At 43.4% G+C, this 17,741-nt stretch overlaps 1 protein-coding gene across 3 annotated transcripts in view; it reads left to right on the forward strand.

Annotated features, from left to right (window-relative positions):
- The window catches only part of Sh3d19 (SH3 domain containing 19), a 175,007-nt gene extending 157,573 nt beyond the window's left edge, over positions 1-17,434 (forward strand). For all 3 annotated transcript variants that reach the window (XM_036190048.1, XM_036190049.1, XM_036190050.1), the window contains 8 exons: positions 2,689-2,761; positions 3,638-3,768; positions 5,677-5,735; positions 8,352-8,554; positions 8,931-8,983; positions 11,573-11,759; positions 12,142-12,239; positions 15,606-17,434. In XM_036190048.1, the coding sequence (XP_036045941.1) occupies positions 2,689-2,761; positions 3,638-3,768; positions 5,677-5,735; positions 8,352-8,554; positions 8,931-8,983; positions 11,573-11,759; positions 12,142-12,239; positions 15,606-15,722 (921 nt within the window). In that variant the 3' untranslated portion in view covers positions 15,723-17,434. The remainder of the gene's footprint in view (positions 1-2,688; positions 2,762-3,637; positions 3,769-5,676; positions 5,736-8,351; positions 8,555-8,930; positions 8,984-11,572; positions 11,760-12,141; positions 12,240-15,605) is intronic.
- The last annotated feature ends 307 nt before the right edge of the window (positions 17,435-17,741 follow it).

The raw sequence follows: 17,741 nt of genomic DNA on the forward strand, positions 1-17,741 counted from the left end.
AAGACCTTTGAACTCTCTTAGATTTGCCTACCATCTATGCCCCCTGGTGGCAGCGACTGGGCTGTACTGCTCCCTTGTGGCCAACCCTGTCTAGCCTGTTCCTCCTGATCAGTCTCATTGTTCATCACTGAAGGCTTGAAAAAGGAAACTAACTGGAGTTGGCTCAAATTATCTTCTCAACGCTCTCTCTTGGGTATATTTAGACCGTTGGTCAATTTGGAGATTCATGTTCATGTTATATTTAAGGTAGATCTCTGACTCCACTTTTTCCAAGTCAGTAGCCATCCAGCCTAACACTGTTTATGGAATAGCCATTCCTTTTCCTGCAGATGTCAATCAAGAACAAATAGAAATCACACACACACACACACACACACACACACACACACACACACACACACACACCTTTAATCCCAGGACTCGGGAGTCAGAGGCAGGTGGATCTCTGAGTTCAAGGCCAGCCTGGTCTACAAAGTGAGTTCAGGACAGCCAGGGCTACACAAAGGAACCTTGTCTTGGAGGAAAAAAAAATCACACATACACAATTAATTACATAAATGGCAATCTTAAAGCCACTGGAGATCTGAAATAGCTCACAACTACCGAAACTCCCATGTTGCTCATTGTTTAAACAAAAGCAATGAGCAGGAGCTAAGAAGGTGTTGTGTTGCTTTGGCAAGCTGACGTGAAAAAGCTACATCAGCCATAACTGTCTTGACCTGAGTCACAGCTCTGCTTACGAATAAACAGTTTGGGCTGGAGAGATGGCTCAGAGGTTAAGAGCACCGACTGCTCTTCCAGAGGTCCTGAGTTCAATTCCCAGCAACCACATGGTGGCTCCCAACCATCTATAATGAGATCTGGTGCCCTCTTCTGTGTACATAATAAATAAAAAATCCAAAAAACAAAACAAAAACAAAAAGAATAGACAGTTTGCCATGGTGGTGCATTTTGGTTAAAAGAGCAGATGGATTCAGGAAAGATCTTACAGAAATGCTGCAGGGTGGGAAGAGTGGGCCATCCCTTCCAGAAGAATTTTAAGTAACATCCTCCAAGGGTTTAGGGTGGAACGCTTCCTTGCCCGTGAGTAAGGCCCTGGGCTTGATCCCCAGAACCACCAAAGAAAGTAAGCTACACCCTTTAACTGGATTTGATGATGGTGATGATGTCATTGATAAGCCTGTTTCTTCATATAAACAGGCTAAGAAGCCAGGTGTGGTGACACACACCCATAGCTCTAGCACTCAGGATGTTGAGGCAGGAGCATCATGAATTTGAAACCATGTTAGTCTACATAGTGATTCCCAGAACTACCTGGAGTGTATAGCAAGACCCTCCTGTCTCAAGAAACAAAATAAACAGGAGGTGGTACACACCTTTAATCCCAGCACTAGGGAGGCAGAGGCAGGAGGATCTGTTTGAGGCCAGCCTGGTTCACATAGCAGCAGGAGGAGGAGGAGGAGGAGGAGGAGGAGGAGGAGGAGGAGGAGGAGGAGGAGGAATAAGAAACAAAGTAAAACCAGAGAAGCAACTGCTTGTCTGTCCTGAAGTGTATCTTTTCAACCTCACCCCTCTCCTCCAGCTAATCCAGGCCATTGTTTACCTAGCTAAAGAATGCTACATTCTCTTTGCTAATTTACTCAGAATTGCTGTTGAATAAGCCATTCAGATTAAATAGAAAGGCCAAGCATAGTAGATAACGTTGCTTTCAGACTAGAGAATGTATTCAGTTAAGTGGTACTAAATGAAGTGGTTTCTCCTGTGAATTATACTTTTGTGGGAAGTCATTAGCTCTTTTCACCGCTGAAGGCAAGAACATAAACACAGAGCTTCATTCTCTTCCAGCGGAGTGGGCTCAGCTTGGAAAGCTCTGTCCTTTAAGTTGGTCAGTTGAAACTTAAGTTGGTCAGGGGAAAAGGACCACTGGAAGGCAAAGTGGCTAAATCTCACCACTTTGAGGTAGGATAAGTGTTTTGGTGTTTAGTTTTGTTTCCTCTAGAGTTCTTAAAGTTAAAGCTCTGTCTTGTTTTAGTTTCTTCCTGTAAGATCAAAATGCTTAGGGGACTGGAGAAATGACTCAGTGGTTAAGAGACCTACGACTACTCTTGTAGAGGACACAGGTTCAGTTCCAAGTACGTCCAGTTCCAGGGGATGTGATGCCTTCTTCTGGTCTCTGTAGGTGCCAGGCACTTGTGTGATGTACAGACATACGTGCAGGGAAAATACCCACGTGCATAAAATAAGTAAATCCTTGAAAAGAAATGCTTAATGGGGGCTGGAGAGATGGCTCAGAGGTTAAGAGCACTGGCTGCTCTTCCAGAGGTCCCTAGTTCAATTCCCAGCAACCACACAGCGGCTCACAACCATCTGTAATGAGATCTGGTGCCCTCTTCTGGCTTGCAGGCATAATGCAGACAGAACACCATATACATAATAAATAAAATTTTAAATTATAAAAAGAAAGGAATGCTTAGTAATATGGAATTGAAAGTTATTTCTGCCCCCTCGCTGGCAAGGACACATTCTTTTTCCAGATGATAATGATTCCCTTGTCTAGCTCGCCTGTGTTGGTTTGCATCTGGTGGTCATGGCAATTCTTTTGAGGGGACTTTAATAAGAAAAAATGAATAATGCAACCAGTTCTATCCTGCACACTCCATTTACAACCCTGTTCCCCCCCCCCTCAAGGATTCAGGCCACACTCAGAAGCCTGTGGACAGTGGTGCTCCCCATGCTGTGGTCCTTCACGATTTCCCAGCAGGTAAGGACATAAATATTAAGTTGATGGATCCCTGGGATACCCTGTCTGTGCCTTTAGAATCCTGACTGTGGATGTCATCTTATCCATCAACTCTGCCTTCAGGAAGGGGCCGCACCCAATCATGCCAGAAAGCTTAGCTGGAAGGTCATCCTTTGAGAGGGATGGGGGGGGTCCCCCATACAAATGAAAAATGGCCATTGCTTACCAGTTACAAACTTTAACTCTGTGATGAAGTTATAGCTCAAAACAACATCCTTCAGGGGCTCAGGCTAGAATATTTTCTTGTTTAGCATTGTGATGAAGTTAATTGTAATTTAATAAAATAGGTTTTTAAAAAAGATTTTTTAATGTGTCTCACCCACCACTTACCTATGAGATCAAAATATTAGATGTTGTTATCCTTCATAGCCAAGGCTGCTAAAATATTTTTTAAAACTATTTACTACTTACTTATATTTACTTGGCAGGCTGGTTTTTATTTTAGTGTAGATAAACTTTCTTCCTGAAGAGCTGTAGTACTCCCTTAGTTAATATTTGAAGTAAGGGTGACTGGGAATAATGGTCAGTGTATCATGCCATGTAATGTGTTGTCAGCAAAAGGCTTACATTGGCACAGAGGGAACCACAATGGTGGTTTTAAAAAACAGTTTCCCTTAGTGGATATATCTAATCTGGTCTTAGAAAAGAGACCCTCTAATATCAAAATTTTAAAATAAAATGTTCTGAAAAAATAACTTGATCCATGTAATCTAGTCTGTCTTAGGATCAGTAGAATCTAGCGCCACTGTGGACAGATCTAAATGTTGCTTTGTCCCCGCCTTTAGTCACGTGTGCGGCTGGGGTAATTCATCGAGTGTCACTAATTCTGCATTACAGAGCAGGCGGATGATCTGAGTCTCACATCTGGAGAAATTGTTTATCTTCTCGAAAAAATCGATGCAGAATGGTACAGAGGGAAATGTAGAAACCAGACTGGCGTCTTTCCTGCCAATTACGTCAAAGTTATTGTAAGTGCGTTCTGTTTATTTTATTTGGCCACAGATTCAGTGGTTCAGTGAGACTCACAGGTGAGAAAGGGGAACTATAAGCCTACAGTTCCTCTTTTCTATCTTCTCTTGATCATTGGCATTTGGACATTTTTAAAATAAATCTTTTCCCCACACAGACTGGCTCTGTCAGCAACTAGTTATGGAAGAGATAAGGATTCACAAGGCCCTACCCCTTACTGCTAGAGTCTGGGGGGTGAGGGGATCATTATCTTCAGTTGTGTGCCCACTGCTGAGCCCACCAAGCTCCGATGAAGGATTATCAGTGGGTAGATCATTTATCCTTGGAGGGTTCTTAAGCACTTAAGGATGTATGTTGATTCTTCAGTGAACATGAGTTTAGTGCTATTAGACAGGTCTGAAGGGGTGTTCTGTGGGGCTGAGGTACCATGTCAGTTTGAGAGTACCAAGGCACTTTCACCGGAGGTAGTGGTCCATTAATGGTTTTTCACATCATATTTTCAAGTCTGGTTGGAGAAAATGATATTGGAGCATCAAAACTGTATGGCACCTAATAACTTGTGAACACACTCCAGTATGTTGACGGTTTTCATGCCAAGCCTCGGTGACTGTGAAACATAGGGACAAAACAAGATTGCTCCTTGAGTACTTATATTAATGAGAAAAATATGACTCACTCCTTGACATATTGATACTAAAAAATACCAATGCTAGCTTAAAAGTTAACAGCTTATTTTGAAGGGGAAAAAGTGATAATTTCCCATTACATCAGAAACTTTAAAATCTAAGCATAACAGAAAATCTGTATTTTTCAAATAGAAAAGAGTTTTGAGACTCTTGGATTATGAAATGTAGAACTTCAAAATTGCCCAGTGTAGATGTGGCCTGGTTCTTTGGAGGAATCTAACCACATTCCCTAAATTAATATGAAGAGTGATGTTAGTTTTAGCCCTCTCCATTTTTCTTCTGCTGGGTGTAACGGGGCTTTAAAAAGCACAATTACCACACTGCAATCAATCACACCCAGTCGGCCACATTATTGGTATAAATGTTATCCCTAAGCCCACAAGTTTAAAAAATTGTTTTAAAACATCAACCTTAGAGAATTTATTTAAGAGGGCATTGATCTAATATAGACCTCATAGCCTTAAGTAGTTTTTGACTGTGTGCGTATGGCCAAGAATTTTACTCCAGCCCAGCTCTGCTGTTTACTGAAGTGCCTGGCACTTAGTGGACACTATTTTAGCACATACTGCTTTCTTCATATCCTGTTGGTAGTGAAGGGGGAAAGTCCCCTTCAATATATAAAGAGAATCCACAAATCTGATCAAACGCCTCTTTAGGGACCAAAGAAGTATTGCCAAATCCTGCTCTTCCTTTGAACAGGGCAAGAGCTTTATGACCTGATGGCTGACAGCTGTCCCTGGATAAAGTGTAGAGAATTCTCAGGGATAGAATGATGTTAATGTGCTCATGGCAGCAGAGTGATTGGTTGCTCAAGGAGCTGTTCTCCCGTCACCCCTGTTAGACAGGGTCTCACTACTGTAGCACAGGCTAGCCTCCACCTCATAATCTTCCTGCCTCAGCCTCCTGTGTGCTGGTGTTACAAGAGTATGTTAGACAGGGTCTCACTACTGTAGCACAGGCTAGCCTCCACCTCATAATCTTCCTGCCTCAGTCTCCTATGTGTGGTATAGGAGTGTGTTGCCACATCCAGCTGAACCTGTACATTTTTTCCCAAACTCAGTTTTGGTTTTCTTAGTGTTCAGCAGCTATACTTCCAATACATTCAACAGCTAGCTTCCCTGCTTAATTGTAATCACTCATTTTCTACTTACTTGATGTTAAATTTATCTTAACCAAATTATGAAAAAGAAGCAAGTGTTACCCTGATTTTGTCTTTCCTAGGTTGATATTCCAGAAGGAAGAAGTGGAAAAAGAGAATCATTTTCGTCTCACTGTGCTAAGTAAGTTTGGTCTGTGTTCTTTTGTACAAAATAAAAGGAAGAAATGAAGAATTTCTAAGCTTAATCATTCCCATTGCATGATTAGCCAGATTCTCAGTGTCTTTAATTCGGAGGAAATTTTATTTGCTTAACATGTGAGAGTGAGAGGCTGGAGACATGGCTCAGTGGTTAGGATGTATCCTGCGCCTGTAGAGGACCCAAGTTCAATTTCCAGTACCCACATTAGGTAGCTCACAACCACCCAACTCCAGTTCTAGGGGATCTGGTGCCCTCTGCTGGCCTTTGAGGTGTGTACATGCACACCCACACCTTTTAGAGGGGCGCAGAGGGAAAAGAGAGAGAAAGGAAAAAAAGACAGGGAAGGAAGGAAATAAGGAGAGCCTGGAGAAATGGTTCATCAATTGAAAGCAACTTACAGAGGACCTGGGTTCGATTTTAGCACCCACCTGTGGTTCACAACTATCGGTAACTCCAGTTCCAGGAGATCCAATGCTTCTTCTGACCTCTGTGGGCACCAGGCGTGTGGTACACATATATACTTCAGGCAAAACATTCATGCGCATAATGAATAAAAAAAGAAAACTGTGAAAAGAGAAACACATGTAAAAGTCAGTGCAGCAGGCTGATAGACGCTTCAGCAGCCTTCCCTACAGGCCTGGAGACAGTGACAGAGGAGCCTCAGGGAACTTGCCCTGGCCCGGCTGCAGCCTGCACAGGTGGTCTTGTCATCATAGTGTGGTTTCCTGGTGTTTATTTGCAGCTTTTCTAGAAACTTCAACTGTTTTCCTCATGAAAACTATGTCTATCTTATAGAACTATGAATCCTACAAAAATCAGCCAGGTGAGGCCAGGGCCCAGCTCAGTGGCCAAATGCTTGCCTAGCAATGTATACAGCTCTGGGTTCGAATCCCACCTATGAAAACAAGAAACTGCACCCTGGTAGATGTCTTGTGTTGTTTTGTTTTTAAGGACTAGACAAAGGTGAGGGAAGAGTTAAACTGTGGTCTCTCCTGTGTGTTCCTGTGTTCATGAGACCTTTCCAGGGGTTGATGGGCCTTTTATGTCTCCTCATAACTCGTGTGTGATTTAAAGCCCTGCCACAATGCAGCTTTATATTCTAGTTAAATGAGCAAATTAGTGCAATTCACTACCTGGTGAAGACTGTAAACCTGTCTGTGAATAGGTCAGGTATCAGGAGGTGTTCCCAGGGGACTGGAGACAATAAATGCAAAGGTTATCCCAAATAAGAAAACTTTCGGGCCCACAGCATCTAGTCATTGGTACTCCAGGCTGCATTTCTACTCTGAGCAACAGATACCACCCAGGCAGGCTGAGTTTCAACGGGCTTGAACAGCCATTGATCTGCTGGCCCGGCTTCCATCCAAATTGAATTCAGCAAGGGCCAGCCTTCCAGTTACAGGCAGTTGTTTCCTCGTGAGATTTCTGCTGCTGACACCTCCTCTCTGAGGCCTCACATCAAAGGTCTGGAATTAAATCAAGCCTTCTACAGACCAAGCTCTACCTCCGCTTGTCTCTTATTTTCCGTCAAGATTGCAGATCCCTAAAGGGTGTTTCAGTCTCGGGAACGCAGCCGTCTTAGAGGCGGGACACAATCCTTGCCGAGCAACCCAACTTTGTTTTCCTTGGCCTTCTAACTTGTTGGGCTCCTTTGTCCCTTCAGCTGGCTGGTGCAGTCAGTGCAGAGTGAGCATCCTCTCTGCCTGGCAGATGCTCCTCTCGCACTGTCCTCATTCTTAAGCAAGACTTTGATGTCTTGCCCTGAGATTCTCAGGGGGGAGTACTCCCAATCCCCGCGTGTTTGTGATTGAAAGGGTTCAGACTAGGCCATGCATGACTTTGGCACAAAGACACAGCCACATGGAGTCTGGGGAGATTCTGTAATTAAATAAAAAGTAACCAAAAGGCAGATGTGCGGTGTAGACTACCAGTCAGTCAGCTGCTGGTCCGGAATGACGCTTGAAGTCTCTGCCCTTGAGCCTGGCGCTTCCATGTGAAGGGCCTCCCTATCTAGAAATTAGCCTTGTCGTTTAGACATGTTTAGATATATTTTCATGGAAGTTTTTTTCATAGAACAAATATACCTTGTTCCATAGTAAACAGGATATTTATTGAAAGACTGGAGCAAGTTGAAAAGCTTCTTTTTTTTTTTTTTTTAAAGTTACTGCTAGAGAACACTTTATTCTGGTTTTTATGGTGGTTTGGTTTTGTTTTGGTTTTCCAGCAGAGTTTCTCTGTGTAGCCTTGGCTGTCCTGGGGTTCCCTCAGTAGATCAGGCTCATCTCAAACTCACAGAGGCCTGCCCCTGCCTCCCGAGTGCCCAGATTAAAGGCATGCACCGCCGCCACCGCCACCACCCGTCACTTTTTCTGTCTTGAGAAGTGTTACTGAGCCAGCAATGAAAGGTAGTGATGCACACCTTTAATCTACAGAGCGAGATCCAGGACAGCCAACGCTACACAGAGAAACCCTGTCTCGGAAAACGAAAACAAAAACAAACTCAAGTGTTGCTTAATGATAACTTGGAAGCAAAGCCAGTTAGGGTCTTTAGTCTTTTGTGAATGCTCTTAAGTTTAACCCATATTCTTCTTTGTCCAGAGGCCCACGATGTGTTGCCCGGTTTGAATATATCGGAGACCAGAAGGATGAGTTAAGTTTCTCAGAGGGAGAAGTAATTATTCTTAAAGAGTACGTGAATGAGGAATGGGCTAGAGGAGAGATTCGAGACCGAACTGGGATCTTCCCCCTTAACTTTGTGGAACTTGTTGAGGATCATCCCACATCTGGTGCAAATATTTTAAGTGAGTATGGAGAATATGTGCTTATTGTGTCCTTGTCTAATTCAAATGAACCAGTAATTAATAACACTTAAGATGCTTAATAATCCATATTGTATTCATAGATAGAAGGAGAACTTACTTTGAATGGTAATTTATGTCAGAAACTGGTTTTATTTATTGTTTTAGGTAGTTAGCAATGGTTACATGTGAGAAATGACCAAGACTTCTAGACAGTGCATTGTACAGGTAATTGTGAGTCCTGGTCCACAGTTAAACAGTCCCAGGAAGCTGACACAAGAGACTGGTCTGGAATCCCAGACTCCACACTCTTACCCACCCAACAATTTTCCTCTAACACTAATAAGTCTTTCCATCTGACTTTTTTTTTTAAATGTAGACACAAAGGTGCCACCGAAGACCAAAAATGAGACCCCCGGCCCAAATTCTCAGGTAGGCTGCTTGAGTGAATGACTGTATTATCCACATCGAAACCCTGGGAGAGTGGATGCTAAATTATTGAGAGAGAACAATATGAAACCACTGTTCTTGTTATATAGCGAACGTTTGCAGTAGATGGGATGGCTGATACAATACTGCACAGAAAGTTCTTGGGGAGCTGTGCAGACCCTGGTAGAAAATGAGAAAATAGGCAGTGTACCTTTTGGTCTCTCCTTCCTCTTCTTCCTCCCAAATAGCCCCCAGGTCTGTTTGCATGTCACATGTGTTCCATTCCATACTCTCTTCTGTGTAGAGGGGTGTTGAGTTAGGGTCTGTGTGGCCCAGGCTGGCCTTGAACACCTTATCATCCTGCCTCAACCTCCCAAGTGATGATAACACAAGCAAGCACAACCCTGCCTGCTGCCCTCTCTCTCTTCTCTCCTTAAAGCTCTTCTTCCTCTCTCATGATCTTCATTCTAGTTTCATGACCTACACACACACACACACACACACACACACACACACACACGTACACACACATACACACACACATACACACACACATACACACATACACACATACACACACATATACACACACATACACATACACACACATACACATACACACACACATACACACACATACACACACACACCTACACACACACACACATACACATACACATACACACACACATACACATACACACACATACACACACACATACACATACACACACACATACACAACACACACACACACACATATACACACACACACACACATACAATTAGTTTGTTTGGGTTGGTGTTTTTGTTTAATTTTCCTTTTTTTTTTTTTTTGGTTTGTGCTTTGTTGTGAGACAGAATCTCATTCTGTAGCCCAGGCTGGCCTCAAATATATGACAATTCTCCTGCCTCAGCTTCCCAGTGTTGGGATTACAGGTGTGAGCCACCAAACCTAGCAGATAAGAGTTTCTGTTTTTGTTTTGTTTTTTTGCTTTGGGTTTTTGTTTTGGTCGGGCAGTTACTGAGAGGGGAAGTAGAAAGCGTCCCACCAGGCACGTGGAAAGCGTTCTTTCTGTGTCCTGTCACATCACTTTCACAGCAACCCGTAAATGAAACCAAAACTCAGAGAAGCATGGTGTCACACAAAACCAGGAAATGCCCAAGCTGGACCTGGAACCCTTGCCTGCCTGGCTGCCCAGCCCTTGCTCTTAACCAGTACCCTCACTGCCTGTTAGAGGTTCCCATCCAACTTGGAAGAGCTGCTGCCTCTTCACAGGGCAGAACCTTCCTCTAATGCGTCGGGGAAGTTAAAGACATGGTTTTGCTATGTAGACAGACAGGCTTCAAACTCTAGAGAGATCCGCCTGCCTCTGCCTCCTAGGGACTGGGATTAAAAGGTGTGTACCACTATGTCTGGTGGATAAGTATTTTTTTTAAGATTTATTTATTTATTATGTATACAGCATGTCTGACTGCAGGCCAGAAGAGGGCTCCACATCTCATTACAGATGGTTGTGAGCCACCATGTGGTTGCTGGGAATTGAACTCAGGACCTCTGGAAGAGCAGTCAGTGCTCTTACCCTCTGAGCCATCTCTCCAGCCCAAATATTTTTTTTTTCATTTTATCTTTTATTTGAATGGGTATTTTTGTTGTATGTATTCTCTGCATCATGACCATGCAGTGCCATGGGAGACCAAAACAGGGCATCAAACCCCCTGGAACTGGAGTTCCAGAGGATTGTGAGGCACCATTGAGTGCTGGGAACCAATCCCAGGTCCTCTGGACGAGCAGCAGTGCTCTGAAGCACTCAGCTATCTCTCCAGCCCCATGTGTTCTCTGAGAGAGAGACAGAGAGCGAGGGAGAGTTTATGTGCACCATATGTGTGCAGGAACCTGTGGAGGCAAGAGGAGAATGTCTTAGCGCCTGGAACCTGAGTGACAGGCAGTTTTAAGCTGTCGTGTGGGTGCTGGGAACCAACCTAAGTCCTTTGCAAGAACAGTAAGTGCTTTGAGCTGCTGAGGCATCTCTCCAGCACCACAGAAGATGTGCTCAGTGGAGAATTAGAAGTCCCCTATCTTCTTGTGATCTTAGAATAGATCACAAGAAAGAAGTTTCTGCTTAAATATTACATGTTCCTTAAAAGTAGCAAAGCCACAAATTCTGTCACACTTGTCACATAAAATTATACTTTAAGAAAAAAGTTATTGGAAATGTATTTCTGAAACTTGACAGTAACATAAAATACTAGATAATTTGAAGAAAACTTCAGGTTTTGAACTCTTACAATACCTTTGCTCTTTTTATATACTTATCTATTTATTTGGGTATGTTTGCACATGCATGTGAATGCCGTCAGAGGCCAGCAAGGGTGTTAGATCCCCCTTGTGATAGAGTTACAGATGATTGAGAGTGTGGCCTGACATGGGTCCTAGGGAACTGAACTCTCGGCTTCTGGGAGAGAAGCGCGTGCTCTTAACCACTGAGCCATCCCACCAGCCCCCATGACCCTTTCGCTTGTATTCCTCCTCATCTTTGAAGCCTTGGGATAAACCCTCACGTTCCTTACCAGACTCCCGCTTTGAAACAGGACAGCAGCATTTCCGGAGAGTGGTGCAAGGCGCTCCATAGCTTCACAGCAGAGGCCAGCGAGGACCTGGCCTTCCAACGTGGAGACCGGATCCTGATCCTGGAGCGGTTAGACTCGGACTGGTACCGGGGCCGACTGCGTGACCGGGAAGGCATCTTCCCCGCGGTGTTTGTGCAGCCCTGCCCAGGTATGACAGCTGCTGATGTGACCTACTCTTCAAGGGCCCACGGCTTAAACAGTGCATGTTCCTGTACCTGTGACCATGCTTGGCTTAAGTTTCTTACCCACATCTGGAGATGATTAATAAAGTCACTCCCACGCTTCTATGTCAGCTATGTGGAGGGGGAAAGATACAGATATCACTAAATAACGGCAGACTTTGACTAATAGACTTTGGACAATTCTTTTCGGGCTAAGTGAACATCCTTTTTTTTACTTTTTATTTTTTGCAAGTTAAATAAATTCAAAACTAATTGAAAATATTTAAAGAGTGACAAGACAGGTTCTTAGGATGTTTGTGTTTTGTGTGGTTGTCTTCCTGCATATTTGAGATTCTTGTGTCTTTGCAGCTGAGGCAAAAAATGTGGCTACCACAGTATTGAAGGGGAGGAAGGTCAAAGCCCTGTATGATTTCCTCGGAGAAAATGAAGATGAACTCTCTTTCAAGGTCAGACTGTGTATCTTTTTATACCTCACGACCACTACACATTTTGCAATGCACATATGAATAGAATATTGATCATTATTTAAGAATGAAGAGCTCCCAGACCCCAATTGTTAGGTAAGGGACGAGAGCTGGTAGAGCTGGGCATGGTAACACCGTCCTATAATTCCAGTTCTCAAGAGGCAGATTGTAGAAGGATCATATGTTTGAAGCTAGCTTGAACCTTGTCCAAAGTGGGAGAGGGGTGGGGGGTAGCTAGAACAAGTGAATAAGGCCTGATTAAGGCCTGGTAGTTTACATCATCAGCTGTCATTTAAGGACTGAGGGAAAACCTTAGCATAGTAATCATAGCCTTCAAACGATCCCTGTAGCTTGGCTTTAATAATATCAGATCTTGATATGGGAGTTTTCATTAAGACTGCTTTCCTTAGCCCTCCCAGCCTGCTGTTAACATCTGGATGGAGAAGTCCGATAGCACTGGCTACTGTTTTCCACAGTAGCCTGATAAGAGCTGTTCTTGTCCACAAAGACACCCACCAGTGCTTTGGGAAACAGCCCCAAAGTGCTGAGCTGAATTATGGAGATTTTTGTAAATATCCAAATATAACCCCGATCTTCCTTACCAAAAAAGTGTCTCAGCCGGGCGGTGGTGGCGCAGGCCTTTAATCCCAGCACTCAGGAGGCAGAAGCAGGCGGATCTCTGTGAGTTCAAGGCCAGCCTGGTCTACAAAGCGAGTTCCAGGAAAGGCACAAAGCTACACAGAGAAACCCTGTCTTGAAAAACCAAAACAAAACAAAATTTAAAAAAAAAAAAAAAAAAAGTGTCTCTTATTTTCCCAAATGTGGAGATGAAGTATGTTTCTATGAGCCCTGGTCAGAGGATAGCACCGGGCAGAGCTTGGGGACTGCACTGTAAGAGACTGTAGTTGGTGTTGCCAGACAGCTGTGGCACAGTGGTAGCGTCTCCATCTTTGAAGGCATTTCATCACAGGCCAAGAATGAAAGCCTCTGGAAGGAGAGGCATAAGATGTGAGCCAGAACAGAGAACTGCCCGAACCAAGGTTTCACTCACCTATACAGAGGGTGCCGACCAGCCCAAGACAGGGTGCCGACCAGCCCAAGACAGGGTGCCGACCAGCCCAAGACAGGGTGCCGACCAGCCAAGCGGGACTGCCTGAGAGGTGTCGGGTGAAGTTGCTAACTCCTACTTTGTGACCATTTCCTTTATTCTAAGACTGTTCTTTTAGATTAAAATATCGGGCTGAAGAGATGGCTCAGAGGTTAAGAGCACCAACTACTCTTCCAGAGGTCCTGAGTTCAATTCCCAGCAACCACATGGTGGCTCACAGCCATCTGTAATGAGATCTGGCACCCTGTTCTATATACATAATAAATAAATAAATCTTAAAATATCATTTCTACTATAAAATATTGTTAATAAACAGCAGGCATATCTAAGTTAATAACTTTAATCTTTTTCTAATGCCTTGATCCACACACTCCTTAAGTTTGGAAACTCTTGCCTTGCTTCATCTCAGCCTTGCAAATCTGCAGCACAAGATTTATTCCTTGTCTTCAGGTAAAATGTTGTAGGTGAAGAATCTGAATTCAAACTTTTGGGGTGTTATGGCTTTCATTTATGTCGAGTCATAGAATTCACAGCATACCCCACAAAGAACAGGTTGTCTTCACGAATGGGTGGTTTGTAAGTCAAATAGTTGTGGAGTTTTGTTGTTGTTGTTGTTGTTAATGGACTCTTTAAATAAGATGTAACTTTTTTGTAACAAAATTTGGATAGCCAAAATTTTACATATTTAAGCAAAGCAGAATAGATAAATGACATCTGATAGTCCCCCGTGTTTTCAGTCCACTCTCCATAAAGGAAAGACTTTAATCAAATAAGTTTTGCCGACAGCTAAGAAATCCATTTATCCTGGTAAAGATATTTTTTGAAGTAGCTAGGGTCATCTTTGACCGTGGCAGAACTTTAAAGCCAGGCTCTAAGAAGTTCCTGGGCATCATAAGGAACAAACTCCTGCGTTTTCGTCTGACAAAGTAATGATAATTTTCACATGTGCAGGACACACTAGCACTGTGGCTAGCACAGATGCAGAGAAAGCAGTGTTCTGTGTCAAGGCAAAGCACATAAGACGGGTCTGGATGAAAACGGATGCTGGGGCTAGGGAGGGATGGAATGAACCACCCGTTAGAGGGAAACACTGAGCAAGAATTAAAACAGAGTATCATATGCTCAGGCTGATACAAAGCAGTTTTACAATAACTTTCCACTGTAATGTAGCCTCTTTTTGGAATATGGGCCCTAGAATACCCTGAGGTTAGAATTCTGGCTCTACGCTAATTGTATGTGCAATCCTGACAAGTTGTGTGATGTCTGAGCTTCAGATTCTCCACCTGTAAGACAAGGAAATTTAAAGCTGGGGAGATAGTCAGGGCTAGGCACTGGCTGCATGCGTCAGGATCGGGATTCGGATGCCCGGGAGCCATGTAAGTGCCAGGAGGTCAGGACAATCTGGTGGAGACAGGGACCCACAAAGCAAGCTGGCTAGCTAGACTAGCTGAATCAGTGAGTTCTGGGTTCAAGTAAGAGACCTTCCCTTGGTGTATACGGTGGAGAATGATTGAGGGAGGCACTTGGCATCAACCTCCAGCTTCCACGTGTATACACAGACACAGGCACAGGCACTTGTGCACACACGAGCCCACACGCAGAAACATGAACACACATATGCGTACCCACCACACACACACACACACACACACACACACACACACACACACACGTTCATCTTTTGTAAGGAACAGACTAGAACAACGCACACAGGGAGCAGATGGCTCACTCTTTTATCTGGAATCTTTACGGAAGCATGACAGTCAGTGTGTCCCTCGTTGATGGCCCTCCTGAGTAGCAAAGCCGCACTCCCTGTCTCTCTCTGTTGAGTCTGTTATTTACTACACTATACCTATATTACCAAGAACAGTGTCTTCCACGTAGTAGGTATTCTGTTAACCCTTGTTTGGTGAAAATATGTATGCTTGTGTGTATATAACTGACACTGTTATTGATTAAAGAGTGATTCAGATTAGGGATTATGAACATAAGCAGGAAACAGTATGCAACAAGGCTGACAGTGGTGGGGGATTGAGTTTACTTTGAGAAAAAGAGGCCTGCAAGCAAATGTCATCATTAGGTATACATCATCTGTGTGGCTTATCATTTAATCCTCTCTGCAAATCAAGATAAATGAGTTCTATAAAGAGAAGATTATTCACGCCGCTCCAGGTAGGCTACGCTCTGTGCTTATACCCTGCAGAAACCAATAATGATTTCTAACTCCTGTCTTCTTCCAGGCTGGAGATGTAATAACAGAGCTGGAGCCCGTGGATGATGACTGGATGAGTGGAGAGCTCATGGGAAGATCTGGAATATTTCCCAAAAACTACGTTCAGTTTCTACAAGTCAGCTGAAGGTGAAGCTTGGCTGTTCCTTGGCACGAGCACTCACTTGGACTATCAGATATTTTGCACTATTTTTAACAGAAATATCGAGGATGCCTGTGGTACACTAGGATTTCGAGAGCGGAAAACGTGTAGGGTTACAGTTTAGCTTCATTCGTAGTGGAAAGGTGTACGTGAACCGTGAGTGAGGAAGTCAGCAGGGAAATGTCAGTGGGGATGGCAGGCAGATGCACACGTCCCCTGGGGAGTCATGTGGTGATGGCAGCGTGGGGAGGCTGACAAGCAGGAACTGTACTCATACCCTCTCCCCATCAGCAGACGTGAGTTAACCATGCTTCTTCATTTTCTACTTTAAAGAGAGGACGTTTGACATGCTACATGCTGTAGCTATCAGGACATGGATGGTAATCTGAATTTTGTTTTTGATATTCAAAGGAACTCTAACAGCTTAAGCACATTAGTCTTAGTCCCAGGGCAAAGTCTTGCTTCAGGACAGATAGTTTGGTAACTAGTGGAACATTTACAGGCAGAGGGGAAAATAAGCTCATGTTCCCCCAAATGCTGCTTGTGTTTCCCAGCATTTGTCCAGGGACTTGAAGGGGTCCAAACAACCAAAACCATCCCTGAGATGCCTTGCTAATACAACTAACCCTCCCACAGACATGCCACACTTATCTCTTCATCCATGTATACTTTATGTTAACAGGGTTACTATGAAGCACACGTTCTGAATCTGCAATCATTCCTTTGACAATTACTGGTACCCAAAGGAAAACTCATTTTCTTTGCATTACCCCAGTAATACATAAAAGCTGTGTCTTGTTATAGTAGTACATTATGAATCATGGATAGTATCTTAGAATACAGAGCAAACAGTAAGATGAAAAACAGTACCAAGGCCTCGTAGCTTATTTCTTCTCAATATAATCAGAAGGAAAAATAATTTAAGAGGACTGAAAGCTGGTGCGGCTCCCCACCCCCACCCCCAGCTCATCTCCACAGTTATTGGAGTAAACACAAGAACCACTTTCCTGCTGACCAGGGCAGCACGTTCTGAGTTTAAAAAGTGGTTCTTGCGTGACTGAATCAATTACAGTTTACAAACTAAAGCCAAATGGATTGAAGACAATCTTCCTGACGGATCAGTGGGTTGACATTTCACTGGAAATGTGAGACACTCCCCAACAAGGTTCATGGCTTTCTTCTGTTTTTGAGAAGAGTTCCATGTGCTGGACCATGTCTTAGTTTTGTGTGTTTTTCCCATTCTCCAAAAAGCTGGACAAACAGCAATTACCCGAACACGTGGCTTCTGTAAGGAAGTAATATTTACTTTGTCTTGGACTAAATTTTCTATCCCTGGCATTTGGTTTTGGAATTTGGGATCTGGAGTTTCTACTACGTTTTGGGAATGAGTGTATAGGGGAAATTCTTGTCAGTTTTCACTGGAATCAGTATCATGAGACCAGGATGACTTAAAGTGTTATCCGAACTAAATTCTCATTTGTAGCCAGCTGTACAGGAGCAAGAAGGGGTCAAGGGGGTGGAGTGGGGCATGTGAGATTTTGACTAAGATTTCAATGTCTAATAGTAAAGATTCTGAAAAACCTATCTTTATTGAAGAAAAAAATTCCTCTTAAATATTGGCCTTCTGTAAGCAGAGTGGTAAGTGCAATAGTTGTGTATCTACTTGACACTATAATAAACTGAACTGAACTTTTCAATTCCTTATCTCAGGCTATACTGCATTTTTCAGAATGTAGATGGTATCTTCCTTATCCTTGTATCTCCAGTCCTTTGCACAGGTGGGTGAGATGGCTCTTTGCTAGGCAGGCTTGCTGGACAGACAGATGGACAACTTTCACAGGCAGCAACAGCACTATCTTGAGTCTACTTGATACCTTTCCTCTTTGTTGACAGAAATATACATTGAAACAAATTCAGTTTTTGTCACTTCATTCTACCATGTTCTGGTTTGTTTGGTATTTATTTCTCTCTCAACTAATAGAAAGCAAAATGTAGCTGTGGGGT

This window comes from Onychomys torridus, chromosome 6 (assembly GCF_903995425.1).
Source record: "Onychomys torridus chromosome 6, mOncTor1.1, whole genome shotgun sequence".
Lineage (NCBI taxonomy): Eukaryota > Metazoa > Chordata > Mammalia > Rodentia > Cricetidae > Onychomys > Onychomys torridus.